The following is a 20,533-nucleotide window of genomic DNA, read 5'->3' on the forward strand; positions in this document are numbered from 1 at the left end:
AAACAAATTAAGAGCCCAAAATAAGCTGTAAAAAGTAGTTGTCTTTTGGCTGACAGGTTTTCAACGTAATAGATGTGTTTTGTGAATTGTGTTAATGTTATGTCTCGAGGTATTTCCTGCACATGAGCCAGGCCCATTTGTCATTTGAAGGGGACCAGGCTCCCTTGCCAGTGGCCTACTTTCCACTCGTGAGCCCATTATTCCTGCTGGTCTTCTGCAGAGCAGCCTTGGAACACAGACGCATTCTTGACAGAGGGCAGTTGGCAGCTACCAGTGCCTGTCTACTTTCAGATGCTGCTTGACAAGTTAGTATAAAAAGACTCAGATTTTGTTGCTCAAGGGATGATTCACTTTTCCCTCGAAAACCTTAATTCCTCAGTGCATGCGTGGTCTGTTGTCCAGGCTGGAGTGCAACGGCACCATCTTGGCTCACTGCAACCTCAGCCTCCGAGGTTCAAGCAGTTCTCCTGCCTCAGCCTCCTAAGTAGCTGGGTAGTAGGTGCACGCCACCACGCCTGGCTAATTTTTGTATTTTTAGTGGAGACAGGGTTTCACCATGTTGAACAGACTGGTCTCGAACTCCTGACTTCAGGTGATCTGCCCACTTTGGCCTCCCAAAGTGCTGGGATTACAGGTGTGAGCCACCATGGCTGGCTGAGAACACACATGTTTGTATTTAAATAGATCAGTAATAAAATCTTGGGGATTAAATGGAATTGGATATGAAATTTATTTAGGTAAAATGTTTTTAAACATCCTAGACTCTTCAGATACAAAGGACTTAAACTGCTTCCCTAAAAACATTTTGTTAAAAGTCAAGTACACTTAAAACTGAAAAAACTTTAAAAATTAATCTTATGTTCATATTTTTCTAAATAATAACTTGATCCAAACCTGTGCACTCAGAAAAACATATATATATATTTTTTCCGTGTTTTGCTTACATTTTTAAGGACTTGGTGCATCCTCATGCCTGCTTTTTTGTATATTCAAAGGAATGACCAAGCTGTTGGTTATTCAGGGCAACTTTGGAGGTATCTGTTTTTCTAGAACTGAACACTGTTTTGTTAAATCTTTGGTCGCCAATGAATAAATCTGTTAGATGATTTTTTTCCTGATAGATTGCATGTGTGAAGTAAAAAAAATTTCTTAGGTATCAAAATGACAGTGATGTAAGAAAACCAGGGGTAACTTGAGCTCCCTCACTTCCATTTTAAGATTGACCTTTAGCTTGCTAGGTGGCATGGAGCAACTCTAGCTGCAGATGGCCTTCTCAGAGATGAATGCCCGGAGAGGCTCTGGTTTAAGGGGTGTCAGGAGCAGTGAGAGCCACACCAGGGTGTCTTGTTCACAAACCTGCTTCGTGGGACTGCTTTTGCCCTCTTTGCCTGGGCTCTGATTGTAGAGCCTGGCAGCCACCTGGTGTTTACAACTGAAGTCGGCTGCATGCAGCACTCCTTGGAGCTATCTCTACCCTAACGGGGAAATGAGACAAAAATAATTGAAGGGTATTTGGCTTGGTTAAGTGGGCAGAAGTGTCCTCATCAAAACAACTTTGAAGACCTGCTTTGTATGTGGGTGCGAGTGGGTGTGTGGCCCTTAACTTGTTCACAAGGGACAACAACAAGGAATTAACCAAGCTTTCTCATTGAGAGTGATCGTCCAGGCAAACCCTCTATTTTAGTTACTCATACGACACTGTTGCAGCTTCAGGTTGGACAGACCTGTCTTGGAGTCCCTTGACTGCTTTCTGGACACCCTCACTGAGCCAGTCGGTGGAAGTGAAGGATGAGTGATTTTGAAGAATGGATTTCTGGGACGTATAGAAAAATGGAAGAAGGTCCTCTCCCTTTGTTGACTTTTGCTACAGCTCCCTACCATGATCAGAAACCAGGAACAAGTGGATTACGGAAGAAAACCTATTATTTTGAGGAAAAGCCATGCTATCTGGAGAATTTCATTCAGAGTATATTCTTTTCCATAGACCTAAAAGATCGCCAGGGATCATCACTGGTGGTTGGTGGAGATGGGCGGTATTTTAATAAATCAGCAATAGAAACGATAGTGCAGATGGCAGCTGCCAATGGGGTGGGTATATGATAAGTATTGTTATGTTTCTGGCTCTCCAAATAACCTCTTAATTTTACAGAAGTATACAAATGTACAAGGATTTATATGTGGTATACACTTCAATTCTACTAACATCCGGTTAAGTTTCATTGTAACTTCAGTGATTGCATGTTGTGAAAATACTTGAGAAATTACATTAACCACACCGGGATACAGGAATGTTAAGTTCAGCTTCTTAGGTATTATGCTCTGTTCTGTTGCTCGACAAAGTACCTGTTGCTTTTTAGACATTTAAAGCACACTGCAGGTCTTAAGCTGTTTTATCTACATTCTAACTAGCTTCAAGGGGCACCCTGTCCTATGTAAGAGGGCTCTACTGAATGGTGGAGAGAAGAGGATTTTGTTTTCTTTCAATGGCTTTCTTGTTGAAGTTCAGTCACTTGTCAAACAGGAAAACAAAAGCCAGGGCATGCTGTTGTTTATGGATCCTGGTAGTCATGCAGAAATGCTAGGAGGAGGTTGGAAAATGTTAGGTGTGAGCCTTTCGAGAGGACCTGTTACAGGGGCACCTGCTTATAATGACCTTGGACACAAAGAAGCCCTGTGCATGGTGAATTTGTGCAGCAGGGTAGAGATAATAACTCCTGTAAGACTATAGTATGAGGAGGCTCTGCTAAACCTCTGCATCATGGAAAACCGTGTTGGCTGGATTAAGTAAATGAGAAGGAATATTGTACCAGAAAGCATTGATCTTGATAATCTAACAGTTCGCACAGCCCACTGGTTTACAGGAAGGTGGGCATCAGAACATTGATGTTTTTTGCTCTGCAAATTCCTCTCAGGGACCAAAAATATATTTTTAGTGTTTTAGATAATGATTAGGAATTAGTTGGAGCACATAGTCCTTCAGTACCCGCAAATTTTAAAATCTGTTGTATTTCTTCTCTGGAAGAGATTCTGATTCTGACAAGATAAAATTTAGTATTGCAACTAAATGTGTTAGACATTCATTTTCAGTGTATTTTCAAAATACGCTGAGCAGGTATGTTTGCGAAAGCCAAATTAAAACAAAACAAAACAAAATAAAATGTACCACCACACGAAATTTAAAAGTGTTTGTAGATCCTATTGTTTATAATGAGAGTTTTCCTGATACTCAGTTTCAGAATCTGAATGCCTCTCATGTAAAAGTTGCTGATAAAGCACTCAAATATGAAATTATTATGAAGCATACACATTTTTAAGATAAAATGTGACATGCCATAAATTTTTTCTTTGAGGAGAGCTGCAAAGGGAATGGTATTAAGATGCTTTTAATCTTTGGAGAGGGAACGAATGGAACATTATTTCTCCGCATATATCTAGACTGTTGAGTGGATCTGGTACCCTGTCCCCTTTGCTGTGATATATTTGGCTCCATTTCATTTTTGTGTGGAGCTGAAGGATGTGGAAGAGGTGGTAGGAATGTGTAATTCAGGCAGACTCTACAGACTTTCTCAGATTTGCCCTCTGAAGGTTTACTAAATAATACATTTAAATGATAATAATTGACTAAATATGGTAGCTGCCTATTTGTTAGAGCTGTTGGCAGCCCAAGAATATTTTCAAGTCTTTTCAAGGTAAGCTTAGAGGTGAGAGCCACCTTGTTAAAGATAGCACTGCATTTAAAACAGTCATGCTAACCAACTGAATTGCTTAAAACATTAGTGGACTGATAAAGCACTTCAATCTGATGCACTTTAAACCTATGAAATTTTAAAGGGTTTGATTTCTTCTCTGTCTAACATATCCTACATTCTGACTGTTTTAACATGCCTTTGATTGTGGGTAGGGCTGCAGGGAGGAAATCTAAAGGGAGGATAATTATTGCCACAGATTTTGACAAAAGTCAATGCTCCTTTCTCATCTTCATTAATAGCCACTGTGCCCACAAGCTGATTCTTGGAGGGCTTTTCAGCCCACTGAGCTAAATGGAGATCATTTTATTTTTTTTCCCTTTACCATACTTTATCTGGTGCATTTATGGGTTATAAGTTTCTCTTCATTTTTATTTATATAGAGCTCTCTGCTTTTGAAGGACATTTTATTGCACAAAATAAGATATTGATGGGCCCCTTTTAGAATATTGATATCTCATTCAGTCCCCAGAGCTCTCAACTGAGAGGTAAGTTTAGAGGTAAGAGCAGGACCCACGTGCATGATTACAGGACAAAGAAAATGGAACTTGGTTTTTTAATGAAACCTAAGAAAATACCAAGCCCTGTTTTCAGTTAAAAGGAATATTTAAAGTTTACTCCTTGCCGTGTTTGACTGTTAGATGTTTGGAGAACAACGAAGTACCCGTTTTGGTGGGGAGGCATGAGCTTTAAGGAAGGAAGTCGTGGGAAAGGAAGGCAGGCAGGGGAGGCCATTTGAGAATGGACTCTTAGTGCCTGGCTGAGGGAGTTATCTCTACCTTGGGGGCCAGGAAAGGTAAAATATACGTAACATCAGATTTACCATTTTAACCATTTTCAGTGTATGGTTCAGTGGCATTAATTACATTCACAATGTTGTACAACCATCACCACTATCCATCTCCAGAACCTTTTTTAAAAAATCATCCCATACAGAAACTCTGTACCTGTTACACAATCATTTCCCATTCCCACTCCCGCCAGCCTCTGGTAACCTCTGTACTACTTTCTGTCTCGATGAATTTGCCTATTCTACTTCCCTCATAGAAGCAGAATCAGACAATCCTTGTCCTTTTGCATCTGGCTTATTTCACTTAGCATAATGTTTTCAAGCCTTGTCCAGGCTGTAGAATGTGTCAGAATTTTATTCCCGTTTTTTTTTTTTTTTTTTTTTGAGTTAAAAAATATCCTTATGCTGGCAGTCACATGAGAAAAAAAAAGAAAACAAAAAATTATCCTATATATGTCCTTCCAGTCACATCCATACCTATAGATTGCAATGTCATCTTAGAGTACAGTGACAAATTCTTTAAAAAGTTTTAATTGTGGTAAAAACACATAATAAAATTTACTATCTTAACCATTTTTAGGTGTATGCTTCAGTAATGTTAACGAAACATTGTTGTGCAACATATCTCTAGAAATTTTTCATCTTGCCAAACTGAAAGTCTATGTTCATTGAACAATTCCCCATCCTTCCCTCTTCTGAGCCGCTGGCAACCACCATTGTACTTTGTGTTTCTATGGTGTTGACTTCTTTAAATACCTCATGTAAGTGGAATCATATAGCATTTGTCTTTTGTGACAAATGTGAGCAAGTGTGGGAACAGATCAAAAGTGCCATGGGATGTAGAAAGCACTCTGTAGCTCCATAACAATCATCAGTATTGATTCCACACTATCTGTGGGTTCCTACAGTCTAAAAAGCAACCTACTGACAGCATCCACCCTGGTGATTACCATTACCTGGGGAAGGCAGGATATAACCAATATATTAGGGGAGCTACAACAAAAATTGTCCAGAGATCAACATATGAGAGCCAAGAGGTAACTGAAGTGAACCAGCTTCTTCTTGGGAGGTGGTTGGTAGTGGAGTGGTTGACAGTTTTCAATTTGTCTTTTTTTTTTTTTTTTTTGAGACGGAGTCTTGCTCTGTCGCCCAGGCTGGAGTGCAGTGGCCGGATCTCAGCTCACTGCAAGCTCCGCCTCCCGGGTTCATGCCATTCTCCTGCCTCAGCCTCCGGAGTAGCTAGGACTACAGGCGCCCACCACCTCGCCCGGCTAGTTTTTTGTATTTTTTTAGTAGAGACGGGATTTCATCGTGTTATTAGCCAGGATGGTCTCGATCTCCTGACCTCGTGATCCGACCATCTCGGCCTCCCAAAGTGCTGGGATTACAGGCTTGACCCACCGCGCCCGGCTCAATTTGTCTTTTGTGAGAAATGCTGTATGACAAATTTCACTTAGCATAATGTCTTCAAGGTTCATCCATCTTGTGTCATATGGCAGGACCCCCCCACACACACACACACTTTTAAGGCTGAATAATATTCCACTTTATGTATACACAACATTTTGTTTATCCGTTCACCTCATGGTAGACATTAGCGTTCTTTCCACCCTTTGACTTTTGTGAGTAATACTGCTATGAACATTGGTGTTTAAGCATCTGTCTACGTCCTGCTTTCAATTCTTCAGGTGTATACCTAGAAGTAGAATTTCTGGGAAGGTTTTGGGGTCAGAAAAGGGACACAGCATTATGGCTTAGAAAGATGAACTAGATGGGTTTGAGTAGGTCAGATGGATCCAGCCAGGGTCGAGCAAGAGAGACTCATGTGGGAGAGAGGCAGGGGAGATTGAGTTAGGAGCTGTTGCAGTGGTCCAGGCATCTTTAAGGGAAGGAGAGTAATAGAGCAGTGTCTCCCCTGTATCCGATTGAGAGCAATATTCCTGAGGGTGATTCCCAAGAAAGAGCCTGATCTGGAAGGGGAGTTCTTCCACCAGATGTACCTCTTCTTGGGCTCAAGAGAGAAGCTATCTTGCTTCTCTCTCTCAAATTTTCTTCTTACTCTTACCCCTGGCATAATCCCCTCAGCCTGGAACCATTGCAAATCTCACCATAAGGAATGGCAGAATTAAGGGGTGACATGGGTGGTGTAGCTTGATATCATCAGCCTCTCCTTCCACACCAAATATAATCTATATAAAAATTGGTGTGCTTGGTGTGTAAATATAACTCGACAAGCCACCCCTAAACCCCTCCTATGGACATTCTAGAACTGCCTGAATATAGGCTTTTATTCTCACCACAACCACACTGGAAACTGCTGGAAGGTGAAATGTCACTGTGTTGAGTCAGGAGGTTTCAATACTTTCCCCCACCGTGGCCACTAATATGCTGTGTGGCCCTGTCATGTCATCTATGTCAGTGTCTACCATAGCACCTTTCCATTAATGCTTGTTGTTATTGCTGCTGGATGGAGGCAAGAATGAATGAATGGGCAGGATCATGATAACTCTGGACCTCAGCTTCCTCATGTTTGCAGTGGTACTTGGGAGGAGCAAATGTAAGAATGGATCAAAAGTGCCGTGGGATGTAGAAAGCACTCTGTAGCTCCATAACAATCATCAGTATTGATTCCACACTATCTACAGGTTCCTATAGTCTAAAAAGCAACCTACTGACAGCATCCACCCCGGTGATTACCATTTCCTGGGGAAGGCAGGATATAACCAATATATTAGGGGAGCTATTCCAAAAATTGTTCAGAGATCAACATATGAGAGCCAAGAGGTAACAAAGTGAACCAGCTGCTTCCTGGGAGGCGGTTGGGAGGTGGCTGGTTGGAAGTGAACCAGCTGCTTCCTGGGAGGTGGTTGACAGTTTTCAATGAGCTATGGAAGGGTGGCAGAGCCAACAGTCCCAGAGAAACTCTCCCCAGGAAATCCAGGTATCTCATGGACATTCTCAACATTAGAAACACATCTTCCACCATCAAGTTGTTTCTTCAATCATATTTATCTTGGGTGAAGCAAAAAGAAATAACAAACGGAAAATGTAAAAAAATCCCTGTTTTTTAAGAGGAACTGACAACACCTCAACCTTCTTTTCCAACTTTAGTCATGTTGAAACAGATATAAATTACTGTCATTTTAGCAAAAAAGATTTAGGAGCGGTACTTTACCATCTGTAAGAGCTATGGGAAGGTAAGTTAAGAACGCAACAGAAGTCCCACCTGTCGCCCTTTCATGTAGGTCGTTCTGACTGGTTTACTCAGGAATAACTCCAGCATTCTTGTCTTAGGCCCAGGAGGTAACCCAGGTACACTGTAACAGGAGTATGTGTGTCTTGCTTTGAGGAAACCCACTATATGAAAAAGCCAAGCTTGACTGGAAAGATAAATTGATGAGTCATTTTTCAATAATCTTGCCATAAAATTTGCCTTTTTTACTTCAAAAAGATTTTTACTTTAAAAAAGCCTTGTTTTTGGGCAGAATCCCTTTAACTAGCTAAACCTTTTCTTTTCTCCCGTTGTGGATTGAAAGTATGATTGAATTGGATAAAAATTTGGGTTTTCTCATATTCTTTCAATGTATCCAAATTGTGAACCTGATCTGGAAAGGCTCTTTTTAATGTGCTGTGTTTTCATGCCAGAGCCTTCTAGTGCACACAGACCACACACTCTTCTAAAACTACAAAGTCCCAAAAACCATCTGAAGGAATTTGTTCAACATTGCTGATTCTGCTTCAGTAATATGGTGGAGACATCCAAGCTGTAGATTTTTATTAAATAAAATCTTTTCTTGTCCAACAGATTATTATTATTATTATTATTTTGTCCATCTGCCTGTTATCTTGGTGTTGTTTTGAGCAGTGACTCTGGATGTATTGATGTTAAAGAGTGTGTTCTGGATTTCTTCTCCTAGATTGGTCGCTTGGTTATTGGACAGAATGGAATCCTCTCCACCCCTGCTGTATCCTGCATCATTAGAAAAATCAAAGCCATTGGTGGGATCATTCTGACAGCCAGCCACAACCCAGGGGGCCCCAATGGAGATTTTGGAATCAAATTCAATATTTCTAATGGAGGTGAGTTTGCTGTCATTTTGAGGACAGGTAAGTTTATCTTCAGTAGGATACACCAATAGCTGGAGCCTGGGGAGACCAGGGTTTTGGTTCTGATCCTTTGTAGGGGGCAGGGGGGTGCTCTTTGCTTCGTTTCAGTGACAGTGAAATGCTTCTCATTTGACTGTACCTGAATATGAAGAGCCATGTACAACTCATCCCTAACATGATATTTTCTTTTAGAAAAATCCTGCCACTTTGCTGGCTGAATGATGAAATGGTAGATGTGCTAGTGAAGAGGAACTGATGAGCTTTGGATTCTTTGTATTTCCATGTGAGCTGCATGAAGTGACCCACTGTTTGCGGTTTGATTTCCAGGTCCTGCTCCAGAAGCAATAACTGATAAAATTTTCCAAATCAGCAAGACAATTGAAGAATATGCAATTTGCCCTGACCTGAAAGTAGACCTTGGTGTTCTCGGAAAGCAGCAGTTTGACTTGGAAAATAAGTTCAAACCCTTCACAGGCATGTTTACTTTCCTCCTCTTTCTGCCCACTCCTATTTCCACGTTGAGCGATTTTTCTTTCAACGTTTTAGTACAGGGTCTTCAGCTTTGGAAAGACTTCCTTGAGTGGTCTGTGAGCTTTGCAAGTGTTAGTTAATTAACGAGTCTGGAATTAGGTTTGGGAGTCCAGAGACCTGGGCTCCCTGGGCCCTGCCAGGGATCAGCTGCATGACATCGGGTAAGTCATTTCCAACACTCTAGGCATTAGTTTTCATGCCTTGACTAGAAGACCTGTAAGATTACATTCATAGTTAACTTTTATTGACTTCTTGCTACATACCAGGGTCTTTACACACATTAATCCATTTTATTCTCACAGTAGATCTGTCAGGGCAGCACTGTCAGCATTCATTATTACAGATGAGGAAACAAAGACTGAGAGAGGTTAAGTAACAGGCTCAAGGTCATAGTCAATGAATGGCAAAACCAGGACTTCAACTCAGGTTTGAATGATTCGCAAATCTACATTTTCCATTTTAGTTGTCCTCATTCAGTAAAATCAATCAGACCATTTTGGGGGGACCAAATTGCAACTCTCTACATAGGCAGCTGTGGCTAACATTTTGTTGTTGAATGCCAGGTATTATAATAATTGACAGAATAAACATTTATAAAAGTATTCAGATTAATAAAATGAGGATGAGATGATTGGCAATGGACTTGCATTTTGACTTTGCCCTAACGTGTATTCTTTCTTCTGAATTGCAACTTTATGGAACGCATTTTATTAGTCAGTTAGTTCCTGGCCAAAGGATGGATTGCATTTTTTGTTTGAACCTACTCATGGAAAGCTGACAATTGCATACTAACAAAGATAAAGTGCCACTTTGATGCATCTCGAAGACATTCTTGAGGTTCAGAAGATACCACTAGAGAGTTTCTTAAAATCTTCATATTTTGAAAATGTTCAGAACCCCTGAATATCCAACAGTTTTGAAAATGTTCAGAAGCCCTGAATATTCAACAAGAACAACAATACTAAGTTCTTATATTTGCTTTATTCCTTAAGCAGTACATGTGAAAAGTGATTCATTAAAAAAATTCTTTTTCCACTTAGTACCATTAAGTCTTGATGACAATGGACTTGGAAAAAGAAAAGGAACTAAAAGTAGGCATTATATTTTCTGCTCTCTGTAACACCAGAACACACTTCTCAAAATGATGAATGGGGAAGCACTGTGGTGGCCTAGCAGAATTTATACAACCTCTGTTGAAAATCCCCTGTGTGCCTCATCCACGCTGTGTGGGCAAGTTTCTTAATGCTTCACACATTGAGTTTCCTCATCTATCAAATAGGACTAATAACATTTACCTCTCAGGAAAATTGTTAGTGTTGGATAACTATTGGTAGTATTGGATAGTATTGGATATCATTTAACAGTCATATTATTTGAGCTGTTCAATAATTGTCCCTTTAAAATAGCAATGGCAGGTTTACAGCCATATAATCACATCAGAATATAATCTTTCTAAATGTGGTTAGTCCTTCCATCTTTTAATGTTGCTTGTTCTCACAGTGGAAATTGTGGATTCGGTGGAAGCATATGCTACAATGCTGAGAAGCATCTTTGATTTCAGTGCACTGAAAGAACTACTTTCTGGGCCAAACCGACTGAAGATCCGTATTGATGCTATGCATGGAGGTATACAGTCATTTCTTTTCAATTCCCATCTCTCAAGGATAGGAAGTCGCTCTCTTCTGTGTGTATCATGATGCTTTAACAAGCCTTTTCTCAAGTCTCTCTGATGGTTTTTAAATAGAGTTATTTTGCAACCAGAGCAATATTCACACAGATCAAAATCTAATTGTATGTAGCAAAAATAGTAGAGACACTCCTCGTGGTAAGCTCATGTGAAGGTCAGCGTTTCCACATTAAGCATCAGGTTCTGAGTAACATGCAACTGCTGTTGTGGACTCTCCCTCCCCCTCAGAAGATACCTTACATTCTTGCTGCACGCCCCCATGTATTTCTGAGAGGACGGTCATTTGGGAGATGTGGTAAACATACTCCTGAGCCCCACATCCCCACTCACCTGCCCCCACATGCTCCTTTTCTTAGAAGAGGGCAAGAGCAAGCTGAGGATTAAATTCAGGAACATCAGGATGTGTACAGCTCTGTCTTCTTCCTCCGGGGGTTGTGTGGTCAGGTCCATAGAGAGGGCAGCTATCACTGTGAACCAGAACCACGAGGTTTTCTCAGACATGTAGGTATATGAGAATCCCTGAAACTTATACACATACATCTGCCTGCTTGGAGAAGCCTTTCTGCCTGAGATTGAACCCTTTTAGTGATGCAATTCAGGGATTCCTGTGACACTGCAAACCACAGTTAGAAAGTCTTCTCCTGGTGAGCTAAAATCTTCCATCCTTGGAACTTCTCCCCTTGGGTCCTAGTTGGCCTCTGGACTCCCATAGAATGGATCTACTTCCTTACTCAGACAAAAGCGATTCTGTCATTTTAAACCATTCAACAGATGTGTATTGCAGACCTGCAACATGCATGCCTGGGGAATAGGCAGAAACTGGGCAGATCACTTTCTTCAAAGAATGTGCAATGTTTGGGGAGATGAGGTGGGTAAAAAACTAACCCCTGGGTTGGGTGCGGTGGCTCATGCCTGTAATCCCAACACTTTGAGAGGCTGAGGCAGGCGGATCACGGGGTTGGGAGTTCGAGACCAGCCTAGCCAACATGGTGAAACCCTGTCTCTATAAAAATACAAAAATTGGCCAGGTGTGGTGGCACATGCCTGTAATCCCAGCTACTCAGGAGGCTGAGGCAGGAGACTAGCTTGAAGCTGGGAGGTGGAAGTTGCAGTGAGCCGAGATCATGCCACTGCCCCCCAGCCTGGGCAACAGAGCGAGACTCCGTCTCAAAACAACAACAAAACAAAAACTCTAAAAAACTAACTCCTGCCAGGCCAACAAAATGAGAGTTGGAATTTCAGGTATTCTCTTTGGAGTTGGAAGAAGGCATAATTTGACTAGGGGTATAAAGAAAGGTTTCCTGGAAGAAGTGGCAGCCAACTCAGTTCTTACGAAAGAAAGATCTAGAGTGATGAAAAATCAAGCAATGGTCATTCTCATGTGGTCGGTGGCTGTGACAAAGGCATGAAGGCTTAAAAATGGATGTCACATTAGGGAAATGAGGAGAGGCCTGAGCTGGCCAGAGAATGGGCATGTGAGGAGGGCATTGGGTAAGAGGAGCTTGTCAGGAGATAAGACTACTTTTCACCAGGTCTTTTGGCTGTTCTTCTAACACTTTTGTTTCTGTATCGCTCACAGCCCTGGCTGCCTTGACCTCATTCTGTGGTGTGTCACTAACCTGCTTAACAGGTGACCCCTCATAGTATACACTTATTCCACAGTATTCTGACCTCTGGGGCATGTACTATATTGGGATTAGTATCATCCTTGATGAAAATGCTCTCTTAGCATTTCAAAGATGTGTGTTCTTGGTGGTTATGTAAAATGTCACTGTAAACATATGTACCTGGCTTCTCCTGTTGTTTGTTGGTGGTGGTGGGTTTTTCGTTTTGTTTTTTTTTGAGACAGAGTCTTGCCCTGTTGCCCAGGCTGGAGTGCAGTGATGCAATCTCGGCTTACTATAACCTCCTTCTCCCAAGTTCAAGCAATTCTCCTGTCTCAGCCTCCTGAGTAGCTGGATTATAGGTGCCTGCCACCACACCTGGCTAATCTGTGTGTGTGTGTGTGTGTATACACACACACACACATATATATATATTTTTTTTTTTTTTTTTTTTTAGTAGAGACAGGGTCTCACCATCTTGGCCAGGCTGGTCTCAAACTCCTGACCTCATGTGATCTGCCTGCCTCAGGCTCCCAAAGTACTGAGATTACAGGTGTGAGCCACCATACCCAGCCTGTTTGTGGTTTTTTAATCAGTTTGTCAGCTAGCTTGTCATAGTAGAAAGATAACAGCTCTGAATCCCAATTCCCACTTTTTCTAGCCATGTAAGTTTGGGCAAATGTCTTTACCTCAGAACACCAGCATTCCAATGTATCTGTAAACTGCAGGTGATAATCATAATGTAAACTTTTGTAACATATCTGCCAGGGACTATTCTCAGTGCTTCATAACTCTTAACTCATGTAATCCTTACATCAATCCTGTTAGGTAGTTAGCATTATGACCCTCATTTTGCAAATGGAAGAGACTGAGGCACAGAGAGTTTAAATAACTTTCCCAAAATTATACAGCCCATGATCAGCAGAGCTGGGATTTGAACCCAGACACTCTGATTTCAGAGTCCAGGCTCTTAAGCTCCAAGCTACCACCTTCTGAGCTTTTCTGAAGGACTGAATGAGAAAGCACAGGTGTACAGTAGGGCCTTCATAATGGTTGGTTTCCTTTCTTTTCCCCACTCTGCCCTTCATGAACTGGCCCCACCTTTTCCAACATAATCTCTCTTTGTTCCATTTTCGAGAACATTCTTCTCCAGTCAGGTGTATCTCTCCACTAGTCCCTGAACACATTTCACATGTTCTTGTTGTTTCTCATGCCATTCTTCTCCCCAGAATGCATCCACCTCAGCCCTGAATCCCCACATCCTTTCAGGACTTTTATTTTCTGATTCTACATACTTTTATTCCACGTTGTATATAGTTGTGGGACCGTATGTAAAGAAGATCCTCTGTGAAGAACTCGGTGCCCCTGCAAACTCAGCAGTTAACTGCGTACCTCTGGAGGACTTTGGAGGCCACCACCCTGACCCCAACCTCACCTATGCAGCTGACCTGGTGGAGACCATGAAGTCAGGAGAGCATGATTTTGGGGCTGCCTTTGATGGAGATGGGGTGGGTATAAGTGCATTTAAGTGAACTCTGGTGCAGGCCAGGCACCATAAAAAAGGTGGGCTGCTTCTGCCAGACCCTGGGAGTGACTGTTAAGGATCCCTCATTCTGACCCGAGGTCAGAGCTAAATTATTAGAAGACCCTCTTGAACAGGAATAGGAGTCATTGAAATGAAACCCACGCATTTAATTTCAGACATCCATACTTGCTAACAGTGGCATGATGATTAGGTTCTGGTTATGATAGAATGACTGGTATTTCATGAACTGGGTGAGTTCTAGATGCCTGTCTTAAGGTAGGTTTCTGCTCTCAACCAGCAGCTGGCTACTTACTTAATCTCTGGACAAGGTTTTGGTCTTATAATACACCCATTCATTCATTCACATGACCTGAATATTGAAGCTGCAATTTCATGGCCTATATGAAGATGATATTGAGATAATTAACATTTTAATCATTCTCTACAATTAAAATGTTTAGAAATAAGCTGTTTTATTTACAAGGGTGACTATGTACCGGACAAGGAAGAGATGTGTCTTAGGTTTATATCCCTATATCTCACTGATGGTAGACACTGTACACATTTACTTAGTTGAAAATACATTTTTGTTGTTACTAGTGTTCTTTACCATTAGCTAGAATCCACTGTTTCCTGAAAAATAATTTTTCCCTTATCAAAATGTTGGGAAATTAAAGGGGTTCCAGCAGACATTATTTTGTAGTACATCTTTGTGATGCAGTGCATGCTGGGAGTGTTTTTTGGCCACCCTCCCAGTTACTGTGGTACACAGACTGTGGTACACAGTTTACCCAGTAGACCTACCAAACTATGTAAACAACCAATATTTCTTCTCTCATTGCGTTTTCTCCTCCCCTGAGAAAAAGATGATTGGTTCCAGAGTCTGGAAAAAGTCTAGGAGGTTAAAGTGAGCTGGCCTCTGGAGGGAGAACAGAGGACTCAGCTCAAAAGGAGGTTGTGCTTGGACTTTAATTGAAAAGTTTTAACTCTTTGGCATGGAGGTGCCTTTGGCCCAACGGTACTGTATAAACCCATTGAAAATAAAACCCAGTGTTAAAAAAGCAGTATGGAAAAGAGATCAATTTCAAATTTTATGGTTTTAAATTTTATAAAACCCCCATGAAAGATAGTTTGATTTCTTCTAGTTTGATTAAAAGGTCTTTCTTTGATCCTCTCTTCTCCCCAAGGATCGAAACATGATTCTGGGCAAGCATGGGTTCTTTGTGAACCCTTCAGACTCTGTGGCTGTCATTGCTGCCAACATCTTCAGCATTCCGTATTTCCAGCAGACCGGGGTCCGTGGCTTTGCACGGAGCATGCCCACGAGTGGTGCCCTGGACCGGTAGGTCTCTCCATTCCCTTGACCTTCCTGTCTCGGGTCGTCCCAGTCTTCACTGCACCCTTCACTGTGCCTGGAACACGTGTCCTTCCCTTTCAGCATCGGCATCTGATGCATAGAGTGTGCTGAGCGATTCCTGTGTGAGGGGATGGGTGGCTTTTTCTGGATTCAATGCCCCTCTCCGCACTCCCTTGGCACCCTGGGCCTCCTCCTCCTGGCACTTACCACACTGTGTTCTAGTAGCCTGTTTTCTCTTTGGCCTGCCCTGCTAGACTGTATACTTCTGCAGAGAAAGGACTGCCTTGTTCACCATCCTGGACTCTGCCTGACCATAGTGTGCCTGGAACATGGTAGGACAAACACACACACGCATATACGTTTTTAAAGTGAATGAATAGTTGAGTGTTAATGAATAACAATGGAAATACTCAAAACATCATTTTGGAGGATCACTTTCCTTTTGCAGTGTGTACAGAGTGTGGGTGAAAGAGCAGTTTGAAGTATTTTTCAACAGAACTGGATCGCTCATGCCCACACAAACACAGTGAATGTTTATATATCACTTCATTGTACAAAAGCTTTGAGGTGGCTTGTTAGATCATACTTAAAAAATTGAAAAATAAAAGTCATAACAGATGAGGACCAGGGAAAATATTAGTTAGAATATGTCAGGTGTGCAGGAAATGTTTGATGAATAAAAGGTAAAGAATGAATGAATGAGTAAAAGGTCAAGGCCAGAGAGGAAAGTAGGCTGTGATATATATCTAGGCTCTTATAGTAATAGCTAATATTTATTGAACATTACCTTGTTGTAGACACTAAATATTTTGCATGTTTTAATTCATTAATTCTTAGATGAACCCCATGAGATAAATCCTATATTTAACACCATTTTTCTGGTGGAAACACCAAAGGACAAAGAAGTAACTTACCTGAGGTCACCCAGCTGGTAAATGGCTGACTTGGGATTTGAACCCAGAGCCTTTGCTCCCACCCACTGGGCCAAGCAGTTTTTTTCTGTAGAGGAGAGATGGTTATAGAATTGGTGCTGACTTTGCTTCGGCTAACAAGAAAATAGCCACTAATATCCATATAGTGGTTTGTAGTTTGTATAGCGTTTTTTACATTCACCATCTCAATTGATCCTCCCAGCAGACTTCATTTTAAGGAAGAGGAAATGGAAAGTCAGGGAAGCTAATAGTCTTGTCCAAGACCTCACCAGCAAATTAGAACTAGCATTTGAGCCCAGCGTGTCTACCACCAGGTCCTGCATTTGAAATTATGAGCTGGTTTGAGGTCACACTGTCATACATTAGGCCTGTCAGGTCCTGGAATACCTTCTGTGTCACGCAAAAACAGTGTAATTCCAATTTTTGGAAAAATTGATAATCCACATATAGAATCATAACTGAAGTACCTCATTACCCAGATAAAAGTTTTTTGTACTTTCATAGTTTTCAAAATCATAGATTTGATTTTTTCCTCAAATATCAGAACACAAAGCTGACATTGCTTTCCTGGAAATAAGGCAAACGTTCTGGGAAGCAAATCTCACTCAAACAGTGAATGGAACTTATCAGGTAACTTTTCATGTTCAAAGGGAAAGGAATTTTTTTTTCTAAGTCACTCAAAGGTTTTAAGTAGTCTAAAGATACCTAGAGAGAAATAAAACACATGTTAGAAGGGAAGGGGAACCACTAATCAGTGTGGGTGAAGCCAGTACATAGGGGAGACCCCACTGGGCGTTTCCCCTGGGGCGACTTCTTATGAGACAAAAGCAGCACTCACCGGGCAGCTGAATACTGGGCGGTCGGTCATCCTGGCTTTGTGACCTTGGTCTGATCACATAACATTCTGGGCCCTGTTTCCTTCTCTGTAAAATGCTAACTGCCCAGACCCAGTATGTCATGATTCTGTGATTATGGGTATATCAAAACACCATTATTCTCTTCTTTGTAGATTGTAGAGATGCAGTCTGTATCCAAAATGTGGGTTTAAACAGCCTAAACAGCAGCCCTGAACATTTTACTATGGATGCTTCTTCTAAAATATTAAACTCCGTGATCTGAATTAATTCTTTCTTCTTCCACCTTCTCTGAATCCACATATAATAGCCCATTGTGCACAAGGTTTCTCTTATGATTTTCCACCAATCTTAGATTTATGTGTGACTGCGCAATGCTAAATGGGACCCTTGATTACAATAACTGTTGCCCTTTTCCGTCCCTCACATGGCTATGCTGACAGTCCTGCTGTGATGTAACTTTGATTTCATGCCTTTGAAGGGTGGCTAATGCTACAAAGATCGCTTTGTATGAGACCCCAACTGGCTGGAAGTTTTTTGGGAATTTGATGGATGCGAGCAAACTGTCCCTTTGTGGGGAGGAGAGCTTCGGGACTGGTAAGTCACACTCCTGTGCTAGCATTTTCCTCCCTGTAACCACTATTTCCAGTAAAAGCTTAGACTGCTAAGGTAGCACTGAAATAGCAACAATAGCTGATGTGTCCTAAATCAAGGTACAAATTATTTATAACAACCCTGGTGAAGTGTACACATTTGAAAAGGGGTGAGCACATTCAGCCAGAAAGGCTGATTTTACTTTCAGAGGATCACATGGACTCAGACAGGAAGCTGGGGGGCCTCCTCGGCAGCGTGGTCATTGAGTCTGTAGGGATTAAACAGAGTGATAAACAGATTTTTCTTCCTTCAGTGGTCAAAGAAACCTTCATAGATGTTTTCATTTCTGAGAAGAAATACGGTGGAGCAAGCCAGTTTTTTGTTTTTATTTAAGAAGAGGTTTCAGCACAGCATTAAATCTTTCTCTTTTATAGGCCCAAGTTTTCTATAGCAGAATAATCAAGGCTAAGTGAAGGAAGACCATGAGGGTGGAACTAAGTTGCTAGGTGATCAAGAAATTAAAAATACATCTTTGTGCCTGAGGATGTATTTGTAATTGTATTAATATTCAAGTGAAAGAAGAGTACATAGTATTCTCGGGGGGTGACCCAAGACCCATAGACCCCACTCTGTGCGCTCTCCTTCCTCCTTTCTGCTTGTCCAAATATTGACCCGAACTCCCACCTCTTTCATGACCTTCTCTGCTACCTCATGCTGCCTGCATCAGTCTCTCTTTTCTAAACATCTGTTCAGGTGTGTGGCCCTGTCCCATGTATCAGTCTCCGGCCAGGTTCTAAGGTACTTAAATGACTACATCTCTTCTCCTTTTATTCCCTCTACCCAATATTTTTAAGTAAATGCACTGACCTTGATCCTATGGTGCTCTATTGTCACGCTTTAGTCAAGAAAAGAAGATCAAAACCAAGCATTCTCTCAGCTTTGCAACTGAGTTGTAGTTCATGCCAGGTTAAACAGAACAGAATACTGATTTCCTTTCCTTTCCTATAAGTCTGGAGGTAGAGTGGGTAGAATGAGCTGCTAAATTGGAGGTACATATTTACAAAGTTCTAAGCAACTTGTTCTTTTTGAGAGTGGTAATATTCCTTGGCAATGAACTGCCTTGACAGAATTGGAAGGTATGAAGTAGGCTGGATGAGTCTTGGGGTTGAACAACTTCCACAACAAAGGCTAGACAGTTTCCCAAAGTTGTAGGTGCTTAAATCAGAGATTACAAGGCCACTGCTTAGTCCTTTTCTGCTTCATATAATGTGCACGGTGCCATGCTATTCTGAGGGTTACTACGTGAATGCCCAATGAGCCTATGAGGTGGTCTTCTCCCATGAAACTCCCCACAGTGTCATCTAGTTCAGGCCTGGCATCAGTCATTCTTTATGAATGAAGATGTCTTTGAAGGCAGCAACTGTGTCAAAACCTTTGGTTTCCTGTTCCCATGTACTTTTATCAGTATGGAGCCTAATGAAAAGATAAAAGTCTAGAGTCAGGTTTCCCAGAGCATGTGGGTATGCGGAAGAATACTAGTTCCATGAGAGGGTTCTAGGGGTCAAGAAAAAGTGGGAAAATTGGACCACACTTCTCTATTTTGGATATTCACAATGATATTAGCATTTGAAGATTCCAGAACATTCTGCCATAAAGAATCCTGTTAGTACAGTTTTGCCTAAACATAGTTTACCACTGTATATAATAATTATGATGATATTATATAATATCATCACTGCAATAATGATAATTATTATCATCATCATTTCATAGTAAGTACGGTAACTTTTTTTTCCACAGACTCATGTGGGAAGCCTTGGGCAAGAGGGATCAGAGCCCCAGAGATAAGTAGGAATCCCTGGTGCTGACCGGCAGGGAATAGGCCTAAAGACAGGATGGCACAAGCTGCTCCTCTTACATGACAGGTCTTCAAATACAAGAAGCAGCTCTCAGGTCCTTCCTTCCTCAGGCTGTCCATCTTTGTTTCCTCCAGTCATTCCTCGTTTCACATTGTTTATAGACTCAGCGCCAGCCTCTAGGTGCTTCTGAGTTTACCAGTGCCACTCTTGGAAGGTGATGCCCAGAACTGAGCCCAGATCTTCCAGGGTTGGCCTGGCAAGTGAAGAGTAGGGTGGGATGATTATTTCTAGTGATTGGGGCACTGTATTTTTCTTGACATAACTTTCCTTTATGTTAGTTTTTAGGAAGTTGCATAATACTGTTTAGCCCATGTAAGGTTGTGGGTAATTAAACCCTAAAAGTTTTTACCTAGAACTATTTGCCAAGGGAAGTCTCTCATGTTATGTTTGTGGAATTGATTTCTTTGAACCAAAGTATTAGACTTTAGACTATTGTAAAAGTTTGTTCTCATTTATTAACACATTCAACAAATGCCTAGTACCAATCATGGTTTTAGCTTCTCCTTGGTATATTTCATATCCAAAGAGAGAATGCACTTCATTATCATGAGGATAATCACAAGCTCTTTCTCTCTCTCTCTCTCTTCAAAAAAAGAAAATTGTTGTGTAATATTTCTCAGATAAACATTTAAACAGCCAGGCTGCATAGCCATGCATCTCCACTGTTGTGACCGAGTGCAGCTGGGCTTACTTAACTGAACTCCTGATCTTCTTATTTATAGAGGAGTTAATTTTTAGCTAGCGTGTCCCTTGCTAGTGAATGTTTCCAACAGTTCTTTCATAGGTTCTCAGGGTAGACATTAGTGACTCTATGAACTTTGAAACATTTGAATTCTATAGCTTAATTGAGCACAGAGTGCTTTATTTCTGTATTTTTCCAGGCAATA

At 41.3% G+C, this 20,533-nt stretch overlaps 1 protein-coding gene across 5 annotated transcripts in view; it reads left to right on the forward strand.

Moving 5' to 3' along the window:
* The window catches only part of PGM1 (phosphoglucomutase 1), a 66,866-nt gene that overhangs the window by 27,223 nt on the left and 19,110 nt on the right, over positions 1 to 20,533 (forward strand). For 2 of the 5 annotated variants that reach the window (XM_025380361.1, XM_025380375.1), the window contains exons 2-7: positions 8,454 to 8,616; positions 8,971 to 9,117; positions 10,675 to 10,800; positions 13,783 to 13,973; positions 15,178 to 15,332; positions 17,615 to 17,730. In XM_025380361.1, coding sequence (XP_025236146.1) covers positions 8,454 to 8,616; positions 8,971 to 9,117; positions 10,675 to 10,800; positions 13,783 to 13,973; positions 15,178 to 15,332; positions 17,615 to 17,730 — 898 coding nt within the window. Of the gene's footprint in view, positions 1 to 1,386; positions 2,089 to 8,453; positions 8,644 to 8,970; positions 9,122 to 10,674; positions 10,801 to 13,782; positions 13,974 to 15,177; positions 15,333 to 17,614; positions 17,731 to 20,533 lie in introns of those variants that run through there. The other 3 variants (XM_025380343.1, XM_025380352.1, XM_025380368.1) reach the window with 3 other exon arrangements.

The sequence above is a fragment of the Theropithecus gelada genome, chromosome 1, assembly GCF_003255815.1.
Source record: "Theropithecus gelada isolate Dixy chromosome 1, Tgel_1.0, whole genome shotgun sequence".
Taxonomy (NCBI): Eukaryota; Metazoa; Chordata; class Mammalia; order Primates; family Cercopithecidae; genus Theropithecus; species Theropithecus gelada.